Source organism: Calliphora vicina, chromosome 4, assembly GCF_958450345.1.
Source record: "Calliphora vicina chromosome 4, idCalVici1.1, whole genome shotgun sequence".
Taxonomy (NCBI): Eukaryota; Metazoa; Arthropoda; class Insecta; order Diptera; family Calliphoridae; genus Calliphora; species Calliphora vicina.
The window spans coordinates 102,361,187-102,384,468 of NC_088783.1; the positions used below are offsets into that span (position 1 = coordinate 102,361,187).

Sequence of the window (23,282 nt, forward strand, 5' to 3'; positions counted from 1 at the left end):
TTTTTGTGTTCTGCTCTCACACACGGGGGTTGATTATCAACACACTAGCTATGTAGATACACATATAATTCGGCTGCACGAAAAAAAGTATATATTGCGCACAACATTCGTAGAAATTTATAAATTGTGAACAGTGTTAAAAGTGTTTGTGAAGTGTAAACAACTGAAAATTAAATTGTGAAAAATGCCCCCTAAAGCAAGTGGAAAAGCAACAAAGAAGGCTGGCAAGGCCCAAAAGAATATTACCAAGAGTGATAAGACCAGGAAACGCAAGCGTAATGCATTAAACACATTGAAGACAGCAGGCTTCCGACTTCAATCTGTCAAAAATAGAATACACACGTTTATATGAAGACGATTCTTTTGACGACAGCACAACTTCACGACGACACGACTTCGTTTGCTGCTGCTGCCCAATTAGGCTAATTTCTATTTTTGTCAACTTCAAAACAGAAATAGTGTTGCTAATATAATAAAAAATGTAAATCAAATTAGTGCTTAAAAAAATATATTTTTTTTTACTTAATTAAGAGAAGTTTCTGATAACCATATTGAAATGAATTAATAACAGGTACATAAATTATTACCACATATATATATTTACTCAAAATAATTGTTTAACGTTTAATTACTTTGGAATTTTGTACGGTTATTTTTTATTAAAATAAAAAATTAAAGTGACATCACTGAATTATAAATCAGCTGTTTACTTTGAAGCTGTCGTCTTTAAAAGAATTCACCGGCTGCCGCACGGCTGCAACTTCAGCCAGCAGCATTTGTGTTCGTGAAGTCGTGAAGCCTGCTGTCTTCAATGTGTTTAATGCATAAGGAAAGTTATGCCATCTACATTTACAAAGTGTTGAAGCAAGTACATCCCGATACTGGTATTTCCTCAAAGGCCATGAGTATCATGAACAGTTTTGTTAATGATATTTTCGAACGTATTGCCGCTGAAGCATCTCGTTTGGCTCAATACAACAAACGTTCGACCATCACCAGTCGGGAAATTCAAACTGCCGTCCGTCTATTGTTGCCCGGTGAATTGGCTAAGCACGCTGTCAGTGAAGGCACCAAGGCTGTAACCAAATACACCAGCTCCAAGTAAATTTTATTTACACCACCACGATTGATTCTTTTTTTAATTACAAAAGGCCCTTTTCAGGGCCACAAAATCAATTTTAAAAGAGTTTTAATTTGTTATCAAGCGTTTTTAGTAATTTATATTACATGTTTTTTTTTTTTAGAAAAAATTATAAACTATTTACATTTCATACAATATTTAAAAAATACAAAAATTAACTTCTTATTATATTTTTGACGTTCTTATTAACTATCCAAAATGGAAAATTAAACAAACATTTTTAATAAAAATTAAAATGTTTTTAAATATTATATTGTTTACTGTCTAAAATGGAAAATAAGACCTAAAAAAAAATAAAATAATACTTAATACAAACACTTTTAGGGGTACTGCATAAAAAGTCTAGAAGATAATCTAAAAATCAATTTTAAATCCATAAAGTTGACAATTAATTCAAATTTTAGAGGTTTTTCTAACATAATTTAAAAATTTGTAATAATTTATAAAATAAATTTTTTTTATTTTTGAAAAAATATTTTTATTAATTCTATTTAATGAAAAATTGAATATTAGAGTTTTTAAGCAATATTGTGTTTTGCCGACGGCTTTTAATTTTTTACTTTGTCAATTGAATTTTAGAGCTTTTAGGCAACATTGTGTTTTGCCGACGGCTTTTATGAAATTTTCTTAATAAATATTGTGTATAATTTAATGAAAAATTGAATTTTAGAGTTTTTATGCAATATTGTGTTTTGCCGACGGCATTTAATTTTTTACTTTGTCAATTGAATTTTTAGAGCTTTTAGGTAACATTGTGTTTTGCAGACGGCTTTTATGAAATTTTCTTAAAAAATATTGTGTATAATTTACAGGCAAATTGAATTTATAAACAATAAATTTTTCTTTTCAAATGTCAGTAGAAATAAAATGAGAATTATTGTGTAAAATATTCTTTAAAGTACATCTATTTTATTTTTTTTTTTTTTTAAATATTAAGTTTAGAATTTGTAATTTAATCTCTTTTATGTAATTATTTTGTAGCCCTGAAAAGGGCTTTTTAGGTTATAAATATTTTTTTCAAATATTGAAAAATAACATTGTTGATAATAAAAAAAAAGATTTACTTTTTGGCGACTGCCTTTTTGGCTGCTGGTTTCTTGACTGGTGATGCCTTTTTGGGCTTGGCTGCAACAGCGGTTTTTGCTTTGGGTGCTTTTGGTTTAGTTGCTGGAGCCTTTTTGGTGGTTTTTGCTTTAACTGTGCCAGTCTTCTTAGCAGTTTTAGCATTGACCTTTTCGGTCTTCTTCTTCTCAGCAGTCTTTTTAGCGGCAGATGGTTTCTTAGCTGAGACTGCAGCAGCCTTCTTCTTGGCAGCGGCGGCTGACTTTTTCTTTTTGTCTGCAGCAGCAGCTACTTTTTTCTTTTCAGAAGCGGGTTTCTTTTCTTTAGGCTCTTTTGAGGCAGCAGCTGACAATTTGAATGAACCAGAAGCACCCTTACCTTTTGTTTGAATTAGTTTTCCACTAGTTACGGCACTCTTCAAATATTTCTTGATGAAAGGAGCCAATTTCTGTGCATCTACCTTATAAGTACCGGCCATGTATTTCTTAATAGCTGCAAGAGATGAACCACCGCGTTCCTTTAAAGTTTTAATGGCTGCATCAACCATTTGTTGAGTTGGAGGATGAGATGGTGCAGCTGATGGTTTCTTTGCCTTGGCAGAAGTAACTTTTTTCGCCTTTTTCTCAGCTGCTGGAGCAGCAACGGGAGAGGCAGTATTTTCAACAACAGCGGAATCAGACATGTTTAAAATTTTCTTCACTTTTATTTTTTATTAACACAAAAATTGTAAGTATATGGTGGTAGCACTTTTTGTGTGTGTGCGCACAAAACCATTAGGTACATCGTTATCATGAGAAGTTCATAGTAGTCGACAACAACAATTTGTTAAATTTTTAGTGAGAGCTCGAGTAAAATTTAACAAAAGTTTTTTCTTCTTTTCAATTATTTCGACTATATTTAATAAAAAATTTAAAAAATGTTTTACATAATCCATAGTATAGGTGTTGTAGATTGTATTTTAATAAAAATAATTAATTTTCACTTAGCCAATTCTATTCTATAGACCTTTTTCTAACAAGTTTTTAATATGTTTCTAACAAAATATTAATGTAATTACACGTAATTGTTATATTATTACAAAATTCTTTAACAAAATTGATGTCCACAGAATATCACATGTGTTTTCTTTATGTTGGTTAAAAAAAATTTCAATTTAATTTATTTTTAGATTTTTGAAAATTATTTTAAAATTTACTCTATTACAGAGTCATTTTGCTCATATTGTCATGATAATCTTTGAAAGATTTCTTTCACAAATTTAAATAAATATTAAAAATAATAATGATTTCGAGCAACATTTCAACATATTATCATTGATATTGTTCTAAATATTACAAAACTAAATTTTTATTTTATTATTTATTAATAACTTTGTGAATATCATTGCTAAAATCTTCTTACCATTCATTCCCTACATACACGATTAATGTAATTTTTTTAAAAGTGTAAAATGATTATCATCTGATTTTTTCTTTGTTTATATTTACAATGCAACAAAATATGATTACAATGAAAAAATAAATATTAAATTTTTAGGTTGTGAAACATTTATTTACAAAAATTTATATAAATTTGTCTAATATTTATTTGAAGATGCATATAAAGCGATTAGAAAACCAATAATAATTTCTCTGTAATGATTTTTTTATAATAATATGATATTGGGAAATTTAAAAATTCGCTTTACAAATTGTTTAATGAAAATATTATTTCATCATGTTTCCTTGTCAGAAAGTACAAAAAAGTTTAAGAAATTGTTCGTAAATTTAAAGAAAGTTAAACAAAAAAATATACAAGTAAAAAATCTAATATTCTTTTCATAATATAAACAAAAAATATATTCAAAGTAAAATATCTCATAAAATTTCATGTTAAGACGACGGACGGCAAACATGACGGTAAAAATTCATAATTTTTTCCTTCTACAAATATACAAGTAATAAATTTAATGTTCTTTTCTTAAAATAACCAAAAATATATTCAAAGTAAAATATCTCATAAAATTTCATGTTTAGCCGACGGAAAATTGTATTTTTAAGCCGTCGGTCGGTAAAATTTCATAATTTCTTCCTTCTAAAAATATACAAAAATTTCCTAAAATTTCATATATGAATAGACAATTCATGTTAAGCCGACGGCAAAATGTGTTTATGTTTTTGTTAAGCCGTCGGTAAAATTTCATTTCAAAAATTGTTCCTTCTAAAAATATACAAAAATTTAATATTCTTTTTTATAAAATAACCAACAAAAATATGTTCAAACGTAAATAAAAATAGTTTTAAATGTTTTTATATACATATTTTCTAAACAAATTGTTCGTTCATGTTACAAAAAGAAGAATATTACATACATAAAAATTAATTAACTAAAAACTAGTAATAAAAAAATCTTTACGTTTAAACAATAACTAAAATTCTCTTTTTCAATATATTTAATGGTCCTAAAAAGGACCGATTAATGTAAAAAAAATAAAAATAGAGGAGAATTTAAAAATTTCCAAACAAATTTCGTTTTATAAACCATTGATAATGTTTCTTGTTTATTTATATGTAGTTTCAATTTTACAATAAATAAACAACAAAATTCTAGTATTAATTTAAAAACAAACAAAAATTCACCAAATTATTTTATTTATTTTTACACAGACACACAGGGATGAAAAAAAAAAAATTATAAAATATTTTTTCTTCATAAATTTCAATTATTTTGAGCTAACCACAACAACAATAATAATAACAACAACAACATCAATCGAAAAAAAAATCGGCGAGGGGGACAATAAAATTTCAACCAGAAAATGCACTATCTCTTTTAAAAATTCATTTAGTGGTCCTGAAAAGGACCGATTTTGTTTTGTTGTTATTTATACATCATCATCACATCGACACATTAAATTAAGCGCGTTCGCCACGAATACGTCTAGCCAATTGGATATCCTTTGGCATAATGGTGACACGTTTAGCGTGGATGGCACACAAGTTGGTATCTTCGAAAAGACCAACCAAATAGGCTTCACTGGCCTCTTGAAGAGCCATAACAGCAGAGCTCTGGAAACGTAAATCTGTTTTGAAATCTTGAGCAATTTCACGTACCAAACGTTGGAATGGCAATTTACGGATCAACAACTCAGTGCTCTTTTGGTAACGGCGAATTTCACGCAAAGCTACAGTACCAGGGCGATAACGATGAGGTTTCTTAACACCACCGGTAGCTGGTGCACTCTTGCGAGCAGCCTTAGTAGCCAATTGTTTACGTGGTGCTTTGCCACCAGTCGATTTACGGGCAGTTTGCTTTGTACGAGCCATTTTTCACTTCACTTTTTTTTCACTTTTTCACACAATCACTGTTAACACAAGAATAAAATTTTTGCCGCACTTTAGCCGCTTTATATAGAAAATTTTCACAAAAATTTAAGGGGGTGCTTTTGAATTTTACACAACGCACACGAAATGAAAAGTACAAAAATATATTACTTGCTCTCTCTAATTTTAGTTGAATTTGGTATAAATACAAGTTGTTCTCCCTACAATAATCATTAGTTCTTGTGCTACGTTTGTGAAGTGTGTTTCAAAAAAAATAAAGTGAATTAAAAATGACTGGTCGTGGTAAAGGTGGTAAAGGCTTGGGAAAAGGTGGCGCTAAACGTCATCGTAAAGTGTTGCGTGATAACATCCAAGGTATTACCAAGCCAGCTATTAGACGTTTGGCTCGTCGTGGTGGTGTAAAACGTATTTCTGGTTTGATTTACGAAGAAACTCGCGGTGTTTTGAAAGTGTTTTTGGAAAATGTTATTCGTGATGCTGTCACCTATACTGAACACGCCAAGAGGAAAACCGTAACCGCCATGGATGTTGTCTATGCTTTGAAGAGACAAGGACGTACTTTGTACGGTTTCGGCGGTTAAACACACCATTTATTTAGCGGACAATTAATGATTATATTTTAAAAAACAAAACAACCAATCGGTCCTTTTCAGGACCACAAAAAATATTTTTAAAGAGATTTTACTTGTTCAAAAATTATTATTGCATTATTATTTTGATTTAAATACATTCAAAAAATCAAAATTAATGACATGAAATGTATAGGGTTTTTTTTTCTGGTAAATGTTCACTTTTTTTAATTTTGCGAGTTATTTTATTTACTAGATATTAAAAACCAAATTAGTTTATTAACAAAGAATTTTAGATTTTTTTTCTCTTTTATTCATGAAAGATAAATTACATTTGTATTTTTAAATATAAAAATTAATATTAATTTTCAGAAACAAACAAACAATATTCTTTAATACATATGTATGTAGATATAACCGAATGATTCAATAATAGGTATAAAGTTCTATTTTAATATTATTATTATTTTTAGTAATGTGTGAATATTTTTCCTTTTCAATACATACATACTATGCATACATTTAAGCATCTTTCATTGATCAAAGTAAACAAAAATTTAATACATACATATAGTATATAGTATTTGTATGCATGTACATATAAAGAAACAAATTCTTACAATTTGATTGACTGTACGTACTACTATAATTCGTACAGAAACAAAATCGCCTAACACACCCAAATATTTAGTGGAAAAACAGGAATTCTTTCATAGTTATTAGCAAGAAACCAGCAAACATAACAACAACAACAATGCTTGTACATACTATATAAATATGTATGTTTGTGTAAAAGGGATGATTAAGAGACAGCTGATGTTTTTGCATAGACAAAGAAAATGGATAAGAAATATAAACGGCTGCTAAATAAGAAAACAAAAAAACGGAAAGGAGAAAAGAGAAATAAAAATTTGCCAATAAGAAATATTCCACATAATATAATAAATAGGTACATATGTACATATTTGTAAATATTTATACATATGTACAGTGGAACAACTTTTAGATAATTTTTTACGTAAACAATAATTTAATGGTAAAATAAATGAATGTACATTCCTTAAAATTAAAGAAATTCTTTGCTTTGATACAAACCAGTTTTCAAACAAGAAGAAGAATACAAATAAAATTATGTACTACACTCTGACAAATAAAATGTGTATGCACGAATTCCATCGTTGTTATACCAACAAAACAACATCGTTATTTTCTTTTCGTTGACTATCGGAATACACTAAAATAATATACATACATACATATGTATGTAGTAAAACAAAATAGGGATGAATTATGAAGTATTTATATAGAAAATGAAAATTTGTAAGAAATATTAAGAGGAATGTTAGTTAAAATAACAATTTATTTTATATAAATAAATATGTGAGGGGAAATTTGGAAAAAAAAAATTTTTTATTTTTTTATTAATACCTATGTAATATAGTTTAGTGAAAAAATTTGTTCTCTTTATAAAAATGAATTTGTCGTCCTGAAAAGGACGGATTGTTTCTTTTGACGATATACGATGGTCTGTATATAAATGTAGTATTTTTTTCTTGTTGGTTTCGAATAATTTAAGCCTTCTTTTCTGTTTTCTTGGGCAAAAGTACAGCTTGAATGTTTGGCAAAACACCACCTTGGGCAATGGTTACACCAGACAACAATTTGTTCAATTCTTCGTCATTACGGATGGCCAATTGCAAATGACGAGGGATAATTCTGGTCTTCTTGTTGTCACGAGCAGCATTACCAGCCAATTCAAGAACTTCAGCGGCCAAATATTCCATAACGGCAGCTAAATATACTGGAGCGCCGGCACCAACACGTTCAGCATAATTGCCTTTACGCAACAAACGATGAATACGACCGACGGGGAATTGCAAACCAGCACGGTTTGAACGGGACTTTGCCTTTCCCTTAACTTTGCCACCTTTACCACGACCAGACATTTTTCACTTTTTTTTTTTAGTTATTAAACACTTCACTAGAGCACTGAATACACAAAACTGTTAACGTTTCCATACAAGTAACGCAGTATTTATACTTTTTTTGTGTTCTGCTCTCACACACGGGGGTTGATTATCAACACACTAGCTATGTAGATACACATATAATTCGGCTGCACGAAAAAAAGTATATATTGCGCACAACATTCGTAGAAATTTATAAATTGTGAACAGTGTTAAAAGTGTTTGTGAAGTGTAAACAACTGAAAATTAAATTGTGAAAAATGCCCCCTAAAGCAAGTGGAAAAGCAACAAAGAAGGCTGGCAAGGCCCAAAAGAATATTACCAAGAGTGATAAGACCAGGAAACGCAAGCGTAAGGAAAGTTATGCCATCTACATTTACAAAGTGTTGAAGCAAGTACATCCCGATACTGGTATTTCCTCAAAGGCCATGAGTATCATGAACAGTTTTGTTAATGATATTTTCGAACGTATTGCCGCTGAAGCATCTCGTTTGGCTCAATACAACAAACGTTCGACCATCACCAGTCGGGAAATTCAAACTGCCGTCCGTCTATTGTTGCCCGGTGAATTGGCTAAGCACGCTGTCAGTGAAGGCACCAAGGCTGTAACCAAATACACCAGCTCCAAGTAAATTTTATTTACACCACCACGATTGATTCTTTTTTTAATTACAAAAGGCCCTTTTCAGGGCCACAAAATCAATTTTAAAAGAGTTTTAATTTGTTATCAAGCGTTTTTAGTAATTTATATTACATGTTTTTTTTTTTTAGAAAAAATTATAAACTATTTACATTTCATACAATATTTAAAAAATACAAAAATTAACTTCTTATTATATTTTTGACGTTCTTATTAACTATCCAAAATGGAAAATTAAACAAACATTTTTAATAAAAATTAAAATGTTTTTAAATATTATATTGTTTACTGTCTAAAATGGAAAATAAGACCTAAAAAAAAATAAAATAATACTTAATACAAACACTTTTAGGGGTACTGCATAAAAAGTCTAGAAGATAATCTAAAAATCAATTTTAAATCCATAAAGTTGACAATTAATTCAAATTTTAGAGGTTTTTCTAACATAATTTAAAAATTTGTAATAATTTATAAAATAAATTTTTTTTATTTTTGAAAAAATATTTTTATTAATTCTATTTAATGAAAAATTGAATATTAGAGTTTTTAAGCAATATTGTGTTTTGCCGACGGCTTTTAATTTTTTACTTTGTCAATTGAATTTTAGAGCTTTTAGGCAACATTGTGTTTTGCCGACGGCTTTTATGAAATTTTCTTAATAAATATTGTGTATAATTTAATGAAAAATTGAATTTTAGAGTTTTTATGCAATATTGTGTTTTGCCGACGGCATTTAATTTTTTACTTTGTCAATTGAATTTTTAGAGCTTTTAGGTAACATTGTGTTTTGCAGACGGCTTTTATGAAATTTTCTTAAAAAATATTGTGTATAATTTACAGGCAAATTGAATTTATAAACAATAAATTTTTCTTTTCAAATGTCAGTAGAAATAAAATGAGAATTATTGTGTAAAATATTCTTTAAAGTACTTCTATTTTATTTTTTTTTTTTTTTTAAATATTAAGTTTAGAATTTGTAATTTAATCTCTTTTATGTAATTATTTTGTAGCCCTGAAAAGGGCTTTTTAGGTTATAAATATTTTTTTCAAATATTGAAAAATAACATTGTTGATAATAAAAAAAAAGATTTACTTTTTGGCGACTGCCTTTTTGGCTGCTGGTTTCTTGACTGGTGATGCCTTTTTGGGCTTGGCTGCAACAGCGGTTTTTGCTTTGGGTGCTTTTGGTTTAGTTGCTGGAGCCTTTTTGGTGGTTTTTGCTTTAACTGTGCCAGTCTTCTTAGCAGTTTTAGCATTGACCTTTTCGGTCTTCTTCTTCTCAGCAGTCTTTTTAGCGGCAGATGGTTTCTTAGCTGAGACTGCAGCAGCCTTCTTCTTGGCAGCGGCGGCTGACTTTTTCTTTTTGTCTGCAGCAGCAGCTACTTTTTTCTTTTCAGAAGCGGGTTTCTTTTCTTTAGGCTCTTTTGAGGCAGCAGCTGACAATTTGAATGAACCAGAAGCACCCTTACCTTTTGTTTGAATTAGTTTTCCACTAGTTACGGCACTCTTCAAATATTTCTTGATGAAAGGAGCCAATTTCTGTGCATCTACCTTATAAGTACCGGCCATGTATTTCTTAATAGCTGCAAGAGATGAACCACCGCGTTCCTTTAAAGTTTTAATGGCTGCATCAACCATTTGTTGAGTTGGAGGATGAGATGGTGCAGCTGATGGTTTCTTTGCCTTGGCAGAAGTAACTTTTTTCGCCTTTTTCTCAGCTGCTGGAGCAGCAACGGGAGAGGCAGTATTTTCAACAACAGCGGAATCAGACATGTTTAAAATTTTCTTCACTTTTATTTTTTATTAACACAAAAATTGTAAGTATATGGTGGTAGCACTTTTTGTGTGTGTGCGCACAAAACCATTAGGTACATCGTTATCATGAGAAGTTCATAGTAGTCGACAACAACAATTTGTTAAATTTTTAGTGAGAGCTCGAGTAAAATTTAACAAAAGTTTTTTCTTCTTTTCAATTATTTCGACTATATTTAATAAAAAATTTAAAAAATGTTTTACATAATCCATAGTATAGGTGTTGTAGATTGTATTTTAATAAAAATAATTAATTTTCACTTAGCCAATTCTATTCTATAGACCTTTTTCTAACAAGTTTTTAATATGTTTCTAACAAAATATTAATGTAATTACACGTAATTGTTATATTATTACAAAATTCTTTAACAAAATTGATGTCCACAGAATATCACATGTGTTTTCTTTATGTTGGTTAAAAAAAATTTCAATTTAATTTATTTTTAGATTTTTGAAAATTATTTTAAAATTTACTCTATTACAGAGTCATTTTGCTCATATTGTCATGATAATCTTTGAAAGATTTCTTTCACAAATTTAAATAAATATTAAAAATAATAATGATTTCGAGCAACATTTCAACATATTATCATTGATATTGTTCTAAATATTACAAAACTAAATTTTTATTTTATTATTTATTAATAACTTTGTGAATATCATTGCTAAAATCTTCTTACCATTCATTCCCTACATACACGATTAATGTAATTTTTTTAAAAGTGTAAAATGATTATCATCTGATTTTTTCTTTGTTTATATTTACAATGCAACAAAATATGATTACAATGAAAAAATAAATATTAAATTTTTAGGTTGTGAAACATTTATTTACAAAAATTTATATAAATTTGTCTAATATTTATTTGAAGATGCATATAAAGCGATTAGAAAACCAATAATAATTTCTCTGTAATGATTTTTTTATAATAATATGATATTGGGAAATTTAAAAATTCGCTTTACAAATTGTTTAATGAAAATATTATTTCATCATGTTTCCTTGTCAGAAAGTACAAAAAAGTTTAAGAAATTGTTCGTAAATTTAAAGAAAGTTAAACAAAAAAATATACAAGTAAAAAATCTAATATTCTTTTCATAATATAAACAAAAAATATATTCAAAGTAAAATATCTCATAAAATTTCATGTTAAGACGACGGACGGCAAACATGACGGTAAAAATTCATAATTTTTTCCTTCTACAAATATACAAGTAATAAATTTAATGTTCTTTTCTTAAAATAACCAAAAATATATTCAAAGTAAAATATCTCATAAAATTTCATGTTTAGCCGACGGAAAATTGTATTTTTAAGCCGTCGGTCGGTAAAATTTCATAATTTCTTCCTTCTAAAAATATACAAAAATTTCCTAAAATTTCATATATGAATAGACAATTCATGTTAAGCCGACGGCAAAATGTGTTTATGTTTTTGTTAAGCCGTCGGTAAAATTTCATTTCAAAAATTGTTCCTTCTAAAAATATACAAAAATTTAATATTCTTTTTTATAAAATAACCAACAAAAATATGTTCAAACGTAAATAAAAATAGTTTTAAATGTTTTTATATACATATTTTCTAAACAAATTGTTCGTTCATGTTACAAAAAGAAGAATATTACATACATAAAAATTAATTAACTAAAAACTAGTAATAAAAAAATCTTTACGTTTAAACAATAACTAAAATTCTCTTTTTCAATATATTTAATGGTCCTAAAAAGGACCGATTAATGTAAAAAAAATAAAAATAGAGGAGAATTTAAAAATTTCCAAACAAATTTCGTTTTATAAACCATTGATAATGTTTCTTGTTTATTTATATGTAGTTTCAATTTTACAATAAATAAACAACAAAATTCTAGTATTAATTTAAAAACAAACAAAAATTCACCAAATTATTTTATTTATTTTTACACAGACACACAGGGATGAAAAAAAAAAAATTATAAAATATTTTTTCTTCATAAATTTCAATTATTTTGAGCTAACCACAACAACAATAATAATAACAACAACAACATCAATCGAAAAAAAAATCGGCGAGGGGGACAATAAAATTTCAACCAGAAAATGCACTATCTCTTTTAAAAATTCATTTAGTGGTCCTGAAAAGGACCGATTTTGTTTTGTTGTTATTTATACATCATCATCACATCGACACATTAAATTAAGCGCGTTCGCCACGAATACGTCTAGCCAATTGGATATCCTTTGGCATAATGGTGACACGTTTAGCGTGGATGGCACACAAGTTGGTATCTTCGAAAAGACCAACCAAATAGGCTTCACTGGCCTCTTGAAGAGCCATAACAGCAGAGCTCTGGAAACGTAAATCTGTTTTGAAATCTTGAGCAATTTCACGTACCAAACGTTGGAATGGCAATTTACGGATCAACAACTCAGTGCTCTTTTGGTAACGGCGAATTTCACGCAAAGCTACAGTACCAGGGCGATAACGATGAGGTTTCTTAACACCACCGGTAGCTGGTGCACTCTTGCGAGCAGCCTTAGTAGCCAATTGTTTACGTGGTGCTTTGCCACCAGTCGATTTACGGGCAGTTTGCTTTGTACGAGCCATTTTTCACTTCACTTTTTTTTCACTTTTTCACACAATCACTGTTAACACAAGAATAAAATTTTTGCCGCACTTTAGCCGCTTTATATAGAAAATTTTCACAAAAATTTAAGGGGGTGCTTTTGAATTTTACACAACGCACACGAAATGAAAAGTACAAAAATATATTACTTGCTCTCTCTAATTTTAGTTGAATTTGGTATAAATACAAGTTGTTCTCCCTACAATAATCATTAGTTCTTGTGCTACGTTTGTGAAGTGTGTTTCAAAAAAAATAAAGTGAATTAAAAATGACTGGTCGTGGTAAAGGTGGTAAAGGCTTGGGAAAAGGTGGCGCTAAACGTCATCGTAAAGTGTTGCGTGATAACATCCAAGGTATTACCAAGCCAGCTATTAGACGTTTGGCTCGTCGTGGTGGTGTAAAACGTATTTCTGGTTTGATTTACGAAGAAACTCGCGGTGTTTTGAAAGTGTTTTTGGAAAATGTTATTCGTGATGCTGTCACCTATACTGAACACGCCAAGAGGAAAACCGTAACCGCCATGGATGTTGTCTATGCTTTGAAGAGACAAGGACGTACTTTGTACGGTTTCGGCGGTTAAACACACCATTTATTTAGCGGACAATTAATGATTATATTTTAAAAAACAAAACAACCAATCGGTCCTTTTCAGGACCACAAAAAATATTTTTAAAGAGATTTTACTTGTTCAAAAATTATTATTGCATTATTATTTTGATTTAAATACATTCAAAAAATCAAAATTAATGACATGAAATGTATAGGGTTTTTTTTTCTGGTAAATGTTCACTTTTTTTAATTTTGCGAGTTATTTTATTTACTAGATATTAAAAACCAAATTAGTTTATTAACAAAGAATTTTAGATTTTTTTTCTCTTTTATTCATGAAAGATAAATTACATTTGTATTTTTAAATATAAAAATTAATATGAATTTTCAGAAACAAACAAACAATATTCTTTAATACATATGTATGTAGATATAACCGAATGATTCAATAATAGGTATAAAGTTCTATTTTAATATTATTATTATTTTTAGTAATGTGTGAATATTTTTCCTTTTCAATACATACATACTATGCATACATTTAAGCATCTTTCATTGATCAAAGTAAACAAAAATTTAATACATACATATAGTATATAGTATTTGTATGCATGTACATATAAAGAAACAAATTCTTACAATTTGATTGACTGTACGTACTACTATAATTCGTACAGAAACAAAATCGCCTAACACACCCAAATATTTAGTGGAAAAACAGGAATTCTTTCATAGTTATTAGCAAGAAACCAGCAAACATAACAACAACAACAATGCTTGTACATACTATATAAATATGTATGTTTGTGTAAAAGGGATGATTAAGAGACAGCTGATGTTTTTGCATAGACAAAGAAAATGGATAAGAAATATAAACGGCTGCTAAATAAGAAAACAAAAAAACGGAAAGGAGAAAAGAGAAATAAAAATTTGCCAATAAGAAATATTCCACATAATATAATAAATAGGTACATATGTACATATTTGTAAATATTTATACATATGTACAGTGGAACAACTTTTAGATAATTTTTTACGTAAACAATAATTTAATGGTAAAATAAATGAATGTACATTCCTTAAAATTAAAGAAATTCTTTGCTTTGATACAAACCAGTTTTCAAACAAGAAGAAGAATACAAATAAAATTATGTACTACACTCTGACAAATAAAATGTGTATGCACGAATTCCATCGTTGTTATACCAACAAAACAACATCGTTATTTTCTTTTCGTTGACTATCGGAATACACTAAAATAATATACATACATACATATGTATGTAGTAAAACAAAATAGGGATGAATTATGAAGTATTTATATAGAAAATGAAAATTTGTAAGAAATATTAAGAGGAATGTTAGTTAAAATAACAATTTATTTTATATAAATAAATATGTGAGGGGAAATTTGGAAAAAAAAAATTTTTTATTTTTTTATTAATACCTATGTAATATAGTTTAGTGAAAAAATTTGTTCTCTTTATAAAAATGAATTTGTCGTCCTGAAAAGGACGGATTGTTTCTTTTGACGATATACGATGGTCTGTATATAAATGTAGTATTTTTTTCTTGTTGGTTTCGAATAATTTAAGCCTTCTTTTCTGTTTTCTTGGGCAAAAGTACAGCTTGAATGTTTGGCAAAACACCACCTTGGGCAATGGTTACACCAGACAACAATTTGTTCAATTCTTCGTCATTACGGATGGCCAATTGCAAATGACGAGGGATAATTCTGGTCTTCTTGTTGTCACGAGCAGCATTACCAGCCAATTCAAGAACTTCAGCGGCCAAATATTCCATAACGGCAGCTAAATATACTGGAGCGCCGGCACCAACACGTTCAGCATAATTGCCTTTACGCAACAAACGATGAATACGACCGACGGGGAATTGCAAACCAGCACGGTTTGAACGGGACTTTGCCTTTCCCTTAACTTTGCCACCTTTACCACGACCAGACATTTTTCACTTTTTTTTTTTAGTTATTAAACACTTCACTAGAGCACTGAATACACAAAACTGTTAACGTTTCCATACAAGTAACGCAGTATTTATACTTTTTTTGTGTTCTGCTCTCACACACGGGGGTTGATTATCAACACACTAGCTATGTAGATACACATATAATTCGGCTGCACGAAAAAAAGTATATATTGCGCACAACATTCGTAGAAATTTATAAATTGTGAACAGTGTTAAAAGTGTTTGTGAAGTGTAAACAACTGAAAATTAAATTGTGAAAAATGCCCCCTAAAGCAAGTGGAAAAGCAACAAAGAAGGCTGGCAAGGCCCAAAAGAATATTACCAAGAGTGATAAGACCAGGAAACGCAAGCGTAAGGAAAGTTATGCCATCTACATTTACAAAGTGTTGAAGCAAGTACATCCCGATACTGGTATTTCCTCAAAGGCCATGAGTATCATGAACAGTTTTGTTAATGATATTTTCGAACGTATTGCCGCTGAAGCATCTCGTTTGGCTCAATACAACAAACGTTCGACCATCACCAGTCGGGAAATTCAAACTGCCGTCCGTCTATTGTTGCCCGGTGAATTGGCTAAGCACGCTGTCAGTGAAGGCACCAAGGCTGTAACCAAATACACCAGCTCCAAGTAAATTTTATTTACACCACCACGATTGATTCTTTTTTTAATTACAAAAGGCCCTTTTCAGGGCCACAAAATCAATTTTAAAAGAGTTTTAATTTGTTATCAAGCGTTTTTAGTAATTTATATTACATGTTTTTTTTTTAGAAAAAATTATAAACTATTTACATTTCATACAATATTTAAAAAATACAAAAATTAACTTCTTATTATATTTTTGACGTTCTTATTAACTATCCAAAATGGAAAATTAAACAAACATTTTTAATAAAAATTAAAATGTTTTTAAATATTATATTGTTTACTGTCTAAAATGGAAAATAAGACCTAAAAAAAAATAAAATAATACTTAATACAAACACTTTTAGGGGTACTGCATAAAAAGTCTAGAAGATAATCTAAAAATCAATTTTAAATCCATAAAGTTGACAATTAATTCAAATTTTAGAGGTTTTTCTAACATAATTTAAAAATTTGTAATAATTTATAAAATAAATTTTTTTTATTTTTGAAAAAATATTTTTATTAATTCTATTTAATGAAAAATTGAATATTAGAGTTTTTAAGCAATATTGTGTTTTGCCGACGGCTTTTAATTTTTTACTTTGTCAATTGAATTTTAGAGCTTTTAGGCAACATTGTGTTTTGCCGACGGCTTTTATGAAATTTTCTTAATAAATATTGTGTATAATTTAATGAAAAATTGAATTTTAGAGTTTTTATGCAATATTGTGTTTTGCCGACGGCATTTAATTTTTTACTTTGTCAATTGAATTTTTAGAGCTTTTAGGTAACATTGTGTTTTGCAGACGGCTTTTATGAAATTTTCTTAAAAAATATTGTGTATAATTTACAGGCAAATTGAATTTATAAACAATAAATTTTTCTTTTCAAATGTCAGTAGAAATAAAATGAGAATTATTGTGTAAAATATTCTTTAAAGTACTTCTATTTTATTTTTTTTTTTTTTTTAAATATTAAGTTTAGAATTTGTAATTTAATCTCTTTTATGTAATTATTTTGTAGCCCTGAAAAGGGCTTTTTAGGTTATAAATATTTTTTTCAAATATTGAAAAATAACATTGTTGATAATAAAAAAAAAGATTTACTTTTTGGCGACTGCCTTTTTGGCTGCTGGTTTCTTGACTGGTGATGCCTTTTTGGGCTTGGCTGCAACAGCGGTTTTTGCTTTGGGTGCTTTTGGTTTAGTTGCTGGAGCCTTTTTGGTGGTTTTTGCTTTAACTGTGCCAGTCTTCTTAGCAGTTTTAGCATTGACCTTTTCGGTCTTCTTCTTCTCAGCAGTCTTTTTAGCGGCAGATGGTTTCTTAGCTGAGACTGCAGCAGCCTTCTTCTTGGCAGCGGCGGCTGACTTTTTCTTTTTGTCTGCAGCAGCAGCTACTTTTTTCTTTTCAGAAGCGGGTTTCTTTTCTTTAGGCTCTTTTGAGGCAGCAGCTGACAATTTGAATGAACCAGAAGCACCCTTACCTTTTGTTTGAATTAGTTTTCCACTAGTTACGGCACTCTTCAAATATTTCTTGATGAAAGGAGCCAATTTCTGTGCATCTACCTTATAAGTACCGGCCATGTATTTCTTAATAGCTGCAAGAGATGAACCACCGCGTTCCTTTAAAGTTTTAATGGCTGCATCAACCATTTGTTGAGTTGGAGGATGAGATGGTGCAGCTGATGGTTTCTTTGCCTTGGCAGAAGTAACTTTTTTCGCCTTTTTCTCAGCTGCTGGAGCAGCAACGGGAGAGGCAGTATTTTCAACAACAGCGGAATCAGACATGTTTATTTCATTTCATTTCATTTTATTTATCCAAAAATTCATTTTACAAGCTTCTTAAGCTACTTTCCTTAAGTCTAATTTTCCCTAGCGTATAAAATACCATTCAGAGACTTAGCTTACATTGTTTAAATCATTCACAGCATTGCCGTATTCAATTACATATATTATTAGTTAACCATTAAATTAAATTTCCAGAAAAAAAGGAATAAAAAGGAATACATTCTTCAACTTACAAACTATCTTAAAGCTACCATAAAAACTAAATAATACTTAAAACTAATCAACAAAATAAAACATAAAGTAAAAGGTAAAATAAAAAATAAAAATCATTGATTGGTGTTGTACACCAAGTCCGTCACATTAAGTGTGCCAACTCGCCTATGGTAGAACAAGAGGCCTGCATCTCCATATAAAATATTGCCACTTCCCAAAGTTAAAAGGTCAACTGGTGACAAGTACCTACTGACATGCAAAGTCCCCAGATCAGGTGCACGATGGAAACACTCCCTCACCAGGTCATTCTCCAGGAAGGAAGATCGTTCAAGAAATTTAATGGCAGAGCCAATCAAAAACGCATCTACCCTCCCAAAGTCAATACCATCATATATTACCCTGCACGAGGGCCTGCGGAAGGTCCCATCAGGGTGCATAGTCGGACGTAGTCCCAGACAGGAACATAGAATTCGACGCTCCCATATCCTAAGCCTCTCCATCTGGTGTGAAGATATTCCAAACCAAACTGGAAAGGCGTAGGCTATAAGAGGTCTTATGATCTGACGATAAATCAAAAGCCTGACCCTAGTGCTAAGACCCATCCTGCGACGGAGCAATCGGTGGTACATAAAGTACACCCTCTTAACTCTCTCCAAGACAAAATCGACGTGTCTATAAAATTCAAAGTTTTCATGGAAAATGACACCCAAATATCTAATCCTGTCGGAAGTCCTAATGTCCGCGCCAGCAACACTCAGATGAGGAACAAAACCCCTAGCATTGGGGTAAAGTCTACCACGCCTACCCTTAATCAATACGCCGTCAGTCTTGCCCACGTTCAGCCTCAAGCCCCATTTGTTCAGGTACACATTCATTGTACCCAAAAAATCATTAATTCTCCGGTTCAATGTCGAAGCTCTCGGCCCCCTTGCAGCAATCAACATATCGTCAGCATACATCAGGATAAGGTCACCATTAGTAGGCTGCGGTACATCGGAGACAAAAATATTAAATAGAACAGGGCCTAATAAAGAACCCTGGGGAACTCCAGCAGAGACAGCCCGAACCCCGGAGATATCAGTACCCACCCTTACCCTAAAAGTGCGACCGTTCAAAAAATCCGCTACCATTCTGCAAGTGGCTCGCTCGAAGCCATATCCCATCATCTTGTATAAAATTCCGTTCTGCCATGTAGTGTCAAAAGCCTTTGCCAGATCCAGGCTAACTGCCAAGGTCGCGTACCTATTATTCAGCCCTCTGGCCACATAATCCCCGAATACCATAAGGGCATGGGAAGTAGAGTGACCACCCCTAAAGCCAAATTGGCAGTCCCTTAAAATACCACCATCCATTATCCTTTCACGTATCCTCGACAAAAGGAACCATTCAAGGAGCTTACCGAATGCCGATAATAAGGAGATCGGTCTGTAGCTACCTATCAGTGCCGGGTCAGAACCGGATTTCAGAATCGGTACCACCATTGCCTCCTTCCAGCTTGCGGGGAAATATCCTATATTCAGGCAGTGATTGAACAGAATTGCCAAGTATCGCCATGTCGCTCTATCAGTTCTCTTGAGTACATAATCTGGTATCCCATCCTGATTGCTTGATCTTTTATTCGCTCTGGTCTTAAGAGCACTCCCTATACGATCAGGGGTTATGAGATCAATTCGGGTAGATCGAGAGATGTCATTATTCCCGGTGCCGTCAGCCATTGCATCCCGACCGAAGATCAAGAGTGGTTCATGATTGGTAAGCGTAGAGACCGTATGGTCTACCATATTGACAAACGCGGGAGAGCGCAAGTCACCATCACCCCTGTGAACTTGATAAAAACCATCAGCAAGTTTCTCCGCCTTCTCAGAGTCAACCGGGATCAGGTCCCCTCCAGAGTCCATCAAGTCCGGGATAGGCAATCTCTTCCTAATGCCAGCACCTCTCCTCACCTGACGAAAGGTTGTGCTGTTAACCTTGATCTTCCGCAAGAAATCACTCCAATAACTCTCCTCGAAAACAGCTATAGCCCCTTGGATGATTCTATCCAAATTCCTAATCTCAGCCTTCAGAATTGAATACCTAGATGGGTCGATAGTCCTCCATAGTGTTCTCCTCTTTCTCTTCTTCTCAGAGATGAAATTCAAGATATTAGGTGGGAGTTCCAAGGATCCCCTGTTGCCTGGTGGTACCTTAGGTATAGCCTCGTCCATCGCATTCCTAAATATGGCATCCATGGCATGGATGCTGGAGTCGATCTCATGTGGACCGATATTTCGATCAACCGGAAGTTGGAATTCAGGGAGATCCCTAGACAATATACCGTTAAACCTACGTACGTTCATCCGGTCAAAGTTAAATATCGGTATGTCCTCATGTCGTCGCAGGTCACCAGTCATCAGAACAATTTCCACCGCACGATGGTCAGATTCGAAATCCAGTGTCGCGAGTCCATTTGCAGAAGAATCAGATAATGACATATCCGATGACGCCATAAAGAAATCCAAGAAGGAGGATGAGGGGCCAGAGACTCGTGACGGGCCATTAGTCCGATGCAATTCCATGTCCGGGGAAGACAGTAGAAAATCCCGCAAAACATGCCCACTCCGATTACACACTTCACCCCCCCAGTATGAATGCTTGGCATTAAGATCTGCCCCAAATAAGAGACCCCCTCGAGAAGAAAGTTCCAACAAGGGATCCAGATCCGCAATAGTCAAGGAAATCTGAGGTGGCAAATATGCCGCCACGATCGTCATCACAGTACCATCAACCCTACTAACCCTCACAGCAGTACTCTCAATGGAACCCAAGTCAAGCACAACCCTACTGGAGCATAAACTATCCCTCACAATCACAGCAGTGCCACCACCGCGGCCGCCAGGTCTGTCCTGTCTATGTGTCCTATACCCCCTCAAGTCCAGTGTATGTCTGGGGGATAGTTTATGCTCCGCAAGTAATAGAACATCCGGACGATGTTCCCTCAAAAACAACTCCAAATAATGCCTCTTGTGCCTCGAGACAATGGAGTTTACATTAACAAATATGCACTTAAATAAATTATCCATCATGTTGAAGAGACATTAACATCCCAAGCAGAGCTCGAGATTTCTCCCCGTCATCATTCAAGGAACGATATTCCCTGGCGAAACCCTTCATCTTCCCCAAACAATCCAATAGGCCCCCACCGAACAAACGCCTACAGTCACCATCAATGACATCAAAGTCCGCCCTAGCAGAAGATAAAGTAACAACCCCAGAACGTGTCGCACCAGAAGTCGGTACAGAAACCGAGCGATGGCCACTCACAGAGTTCGGCTGGACTGCCGATCTCGCCGCTGAAGCATATGAGACACCAGTACCTGTCCCAATTCTCGGTGTGGATGTAGTAATTTTCGGTGTGGATGTAGCATTCGTGGCACCATTTGTCCTCCTGACTGCAATCTTGCGTAAGAGCTCCAAACGCTTCGGGCACTCCCTAGAACTAGCCGTATGACCCTCCTTGTCGCAATTAGCGCACCTAACGGGCAGTCCAATCTTCCTAATTGCCTGTCCCGTAACAGGATCCGTCACTAGATTCTCCAAGTTGTTCCCATCCTTAGCGGGTACCTCGCACTTCCCCGGGCCATGGGATCCACCACACTTCACGCACCTATATGGCATGCTACAATTAATAGCCACATGGCCAAAACGTTGGCAGGTATAACACTGCACTAAATCACGACGAGGGTTCTTCTCCATGAAAACTCTGCAGTGCAGGATGTACCTTATCTCCCTAAATCCCTTAAGGTCAGACTCCCGACCGATCTGGAACAACCATCTATCCCTTCCCAGCTTATGCAACCCTATAATCCTCAGATTAACCCGAAGACCCTGCATGTAGCCTAATACCTCACCAGTCTCAAAAGAGTCCGAAAGACCCCGAACAATAATAGAAAAAGGCCTCTGAGCCTTTGGTGTGTGGGTGTAAAAATTCACCCCCTCCTCACCAAGCATAACCTTCAATTTGGCAAAATCGTCAAGAGTGCAGACCCCTATATTAGTAACATGGCGGCCTAGGATCTTTACATTATAGTCCTTATGACCTAATATACCCTCTAATCTACTTGTAATATGTTTCACATTGATATTATAGGTGGTAACAACTGGTACAGACTTACTTTTGTTTCCTCCTCCCTCATTAGTGGTGTTGATTGTTCCTTTAGGCGCCTTACTGGAACTGGGAACGTCCTTCAAATTGTTGTTTAGCTTTGGTACCTCATTATTCGGCTTGCTAATGAAAGATGAGCCAGCTGCGGCATTAGCCTGGCTTTTATTAAATTTTGTTTGAACTGCTTTCACAGGAACATTTTCAGTGGATTCTGGAATAGCTGCGGGAGAGACATCCATTTCGTCTCCGCTAGAGAAGCTCTCACTTTCAGATTTGTCAGTCAAGAATGCAAGTTTCTTTCTTAAGACTTCATTTTCCTTCAGAATATAATCAAATTTTTGGCTCATTAAATCCAAATCAAATTTTCCCTTGTCAATGATCTTCTGGAGATCTTCAAAAGTTGCCCCAACTCTGGGCCTTTTGATCGGATTCAGATTCTCGTCTTCCTCCATTATAAAAGTTCATTAATTGCCTCCTATGGGCTTCTCAGATTATCAAGGTTCACAATACACTTATTTCAATGCTCACTTTTCTTCAAAAAGATGCCTACTATGGCTTCTCAAAGTTTCTAGTGACCAGAAAATCACTTATTTATTAAAAAAGATGCCTACTATGGCTTCTCAAAGTTTCTAGTGACCAGAAGATCACTTATTTATTAAAAGATGCCTACTATGGCTTCTCAAATTTTCAAGTGACCAAAGCACTATTACAAAATATGCCTACTATGGCTTCTCAAAAATGATAGTGACTTAAAATTTAACACTTTCACACACTGCCTACTATGGCTTCTCAAATATTCTTATTGACTTGTCCCTTTCAAGTATATATTTGAGATAATTTTTGTTCACTTTTGTTTAGGTTC

General features: G+C 32.6%; 10 protein-coding genes and 1 pseudogene across 10 annotated transcripts; 5 read left to right on the top strand and 6 right to left on the bottom strand.

Moving 5' to 3' along the window:
• Positions 1 to 820: 820 nt before the first annotated feature.
• Positions 821 to 1,115, top strand: LOC135958619 (histone H2B-like). Its single transcript, XM_065509514.1, has one exon. It carries the CDS (start codon positions 821 to 823, stop codon positions 1,103 to 1,105), a length of 285 nt encoding a protein of 94 aa, XP_065365586.1. The 3' UTR covers positions 1,106 to 1,115.
• A 996-nt stretch (positions 1,116 to 2,111) lies between these two features.
• Positions 2,112 to 2,901, bottom strand: LOC135957445 (histone H1-like). Its single transcript, XM_065508187.1, has one exon. It carries the CDS (start codon positions 2,883 to 2,885, stop codon positions 2,202 to 2,204), a length of 684 nt encoding a protein of 227 aa, XP_065364259.1. The 5' UTR covers positions 2,886 to 2,901; the 3' UTR covers positions 2,112 to 2,201.
• A 2,196-nt stretch (positions 2,902 to 5,097) lies between these two features.
• LOC135958620 (uncharacterized) lies at positions 5,098 to 13,123 on the bottom strand (annotated as a pseudogene).
• On the top strand, positions 5,763 to 6,122 carry LOC135958160 (histone H4). Its single transcript, XM_065509036.1, has one exon. It carries the CDS (start codon positions 5,796 to 5,798, stop codon positions 6,105 to 6,107), a length of 312 nt encoding a protein of 103 aa, XP_065365108.1. The 5' UTR covers positions 5,763 to 5,795; the 3' UTR covers positions 6,108 to 6,122.
• LOC135958157 (histone H2A) lies at positions 7,656 to 8,090 on the bottom strand. The gene has a single exon (XM_065509033.1). It carries the CDS (start codon positions 8,039 to 8,041, stop codon positions 7,667 to 7,669), a length of 375 nt encoding a protein of 124 aa, XP_065365105.1. The 5' UTR covers positions 8,042 to 8,090; the 3' UTR covers positions 7,656 to 7,666.
• Positions 8,276 to 8,704, top strand: LOC135958158 (histone H2B-like). The gene has a single exon (XM_065509034.1). The coding sequence runs from the start codon at positions 8,323 to 8,325 to the stop codon at positions 8,692 to 8,694; it is 372 nt and encodes a 123-aa protein (XP_065365106.1). The 5' UTR covers positions 8,276 to 8,322; the 3' UTR covers positions 8,695 to 8,704.
• On the bottom strand, positions 9,702 to 10,491 carry LOC135958156 (histone H1-like). Its single transcript, XM_065509032.1, has one exon. It carries the CDS (start codon positions 10,473 to 10,475, stop codon positions 9,792 to 9,794), a length of 684 nt encoding a protein of 227 aa, XP_065365104.1. The 5' UTR covers positions 10,476 to 10,491; the 3' UTR covers positions 9,702 to 9,791.
• Positions 13,124 to 13,352: 229 nt separating the features above from the next.
• Positions 13,353 to 13,712, top strand: LOC135958159 (histone H4). Its single transcript, XM_065509035.1, has one exon. It carries the CDS (start codon positions 13,386 to 13,388, stop codon positions 13,695 to 13,697), a length of 312 nt encoding a protein of 103 aa, XP_065365107.1. The 5' UTR covers positions 13,353 to 13,385; the 3' UTR covers positions 13,698 to 13,712.
• Positions 13,713 to 15,245: 1,533 nt separating this feature from the next.
• LOC135957590 (histone H2A) lies at positions 15,246 to 15,679 on the bottom strand. The gene has a single exon (XM_065508368.1). The coding sequence runs from the start codon at positions 15,629 to 15,631 to the stop codon at positions 15,257 to 15,259; it is 375 nt and encodes a 124-aa protein (XP_065364440.1). The 5' UTR covers positions 15,632 to 15,679; the 3' UTR covers positions 15,246 to 15,256.
• Positions 15,680 to 15,865: 186 nt separating this feature from the next.
• On the top strand, positions 15,866 to 16,294 carry LOC135958084 (histone H2B-like). The gene has a single exon (XM_065508949.1). It carries the CDS (start codon positions 15,913 to 15,915, stop codon positions 16,282 to 16,284), a length of 372 nt encoding a protein of 123 aa, XP_065365021.1. The 5' UTR covers positions 15,866 to 15,912; the 3' UTR covers positions 16,285 to 16,294.
• Positions 16,295 to 17,289: 995 nt separating this feature from the next.
• On the bottom strand, positions 17,290 to 18,063 carry LOC135957419 (histone H1-like). The gene has a single exon (XM_065508159.1). The coding sequence runs from the start codon at positions 18,061 to 18,063 to the stop codon at positions 17,380 to 17,382; it is 684 nt and encodes a 227-aa protein (XP_065364231.1). The 3' UTR covers positions 17,290 to 17,379.
• Positions 18,064 to 23,282: the final 5,219 nt, after the last annotated feature.

Excerpts from the sequence above, each read along its gene's own strand:
- LOC135958619 (XM_065509514.1), top strand. The coding sequence starts at position 821 with ATGCATAAGGAAAGTTATGCCATCTACATTTACAAAGTGTTGAAGCAA.
- LOC135958156 (XM_065509032.1), bottom strand. The coding sequence starts at position 10,475 with ATGTCTGATTCCGCTGTTGTTGAAAATACTGCCTCTCCCGTTGCTGCT.
- LOC135958159 (XM_065509035.1), top strand. The coding sequence starts at position 13,386 with ATGACTGGTCGTGGTAAAGGTGGTAAAGGCTTGGGAAAAGGTGGCGCT.
- LOC135957590 (XM_065508368.1), bottom strand. The coding sequence starts at position 15,631 with ATGTCTGGTCGTGGTAAAGGTGGCAAAGTTAAGGGAAAGGCAAAGTCC.
- LOC135958084 (XM_065508949.1), top strand. The coding sequence starts at position 15,913 with ATGCCCCCTAAAGCAAGTGGAAAAGCAACAAAGAAGGCTGGCAAGGCC.
- LOC135958158 (XM_065509034.1), top strand. The coding sequence starts at position 8,323 with ATGCCCCCTAAAGCAAGTGGAAAAGCAACAAAGAAGGCTGGCAAGGCC.
- LOC135957419 (XM_065508159.1), bottom strand. The coding sequence starts at position 18,063 with ATGTCTGATTCCGCTGTTGTTGAAAATACTGCCTCTCCCGTTGCTGCT.
- LOC135958160 (XM_065509036.1), top strand. The coding sequence starts at position 5,796 with ATGACTGGTCGTGGTAAAGGTGGTAAAGGCTTGGGAAAAGGTGGCGCT.
- LOC135957445 (XM_065508187.1), bottom strand. The coding sequence starts at position 2,885 with ATGTCTGATTCCGCTGTTGTTGAAAATACTGCCTCTCCCGTTGCTGCT.
- LOC135958157 (XM_065509033.1), bottom strand. The coding sequence starts at position 8,041 with ATGTCTGGTCGTGGTAAAGGTGGCAAAGTTAAGGGAAAGGCAAAGTCC.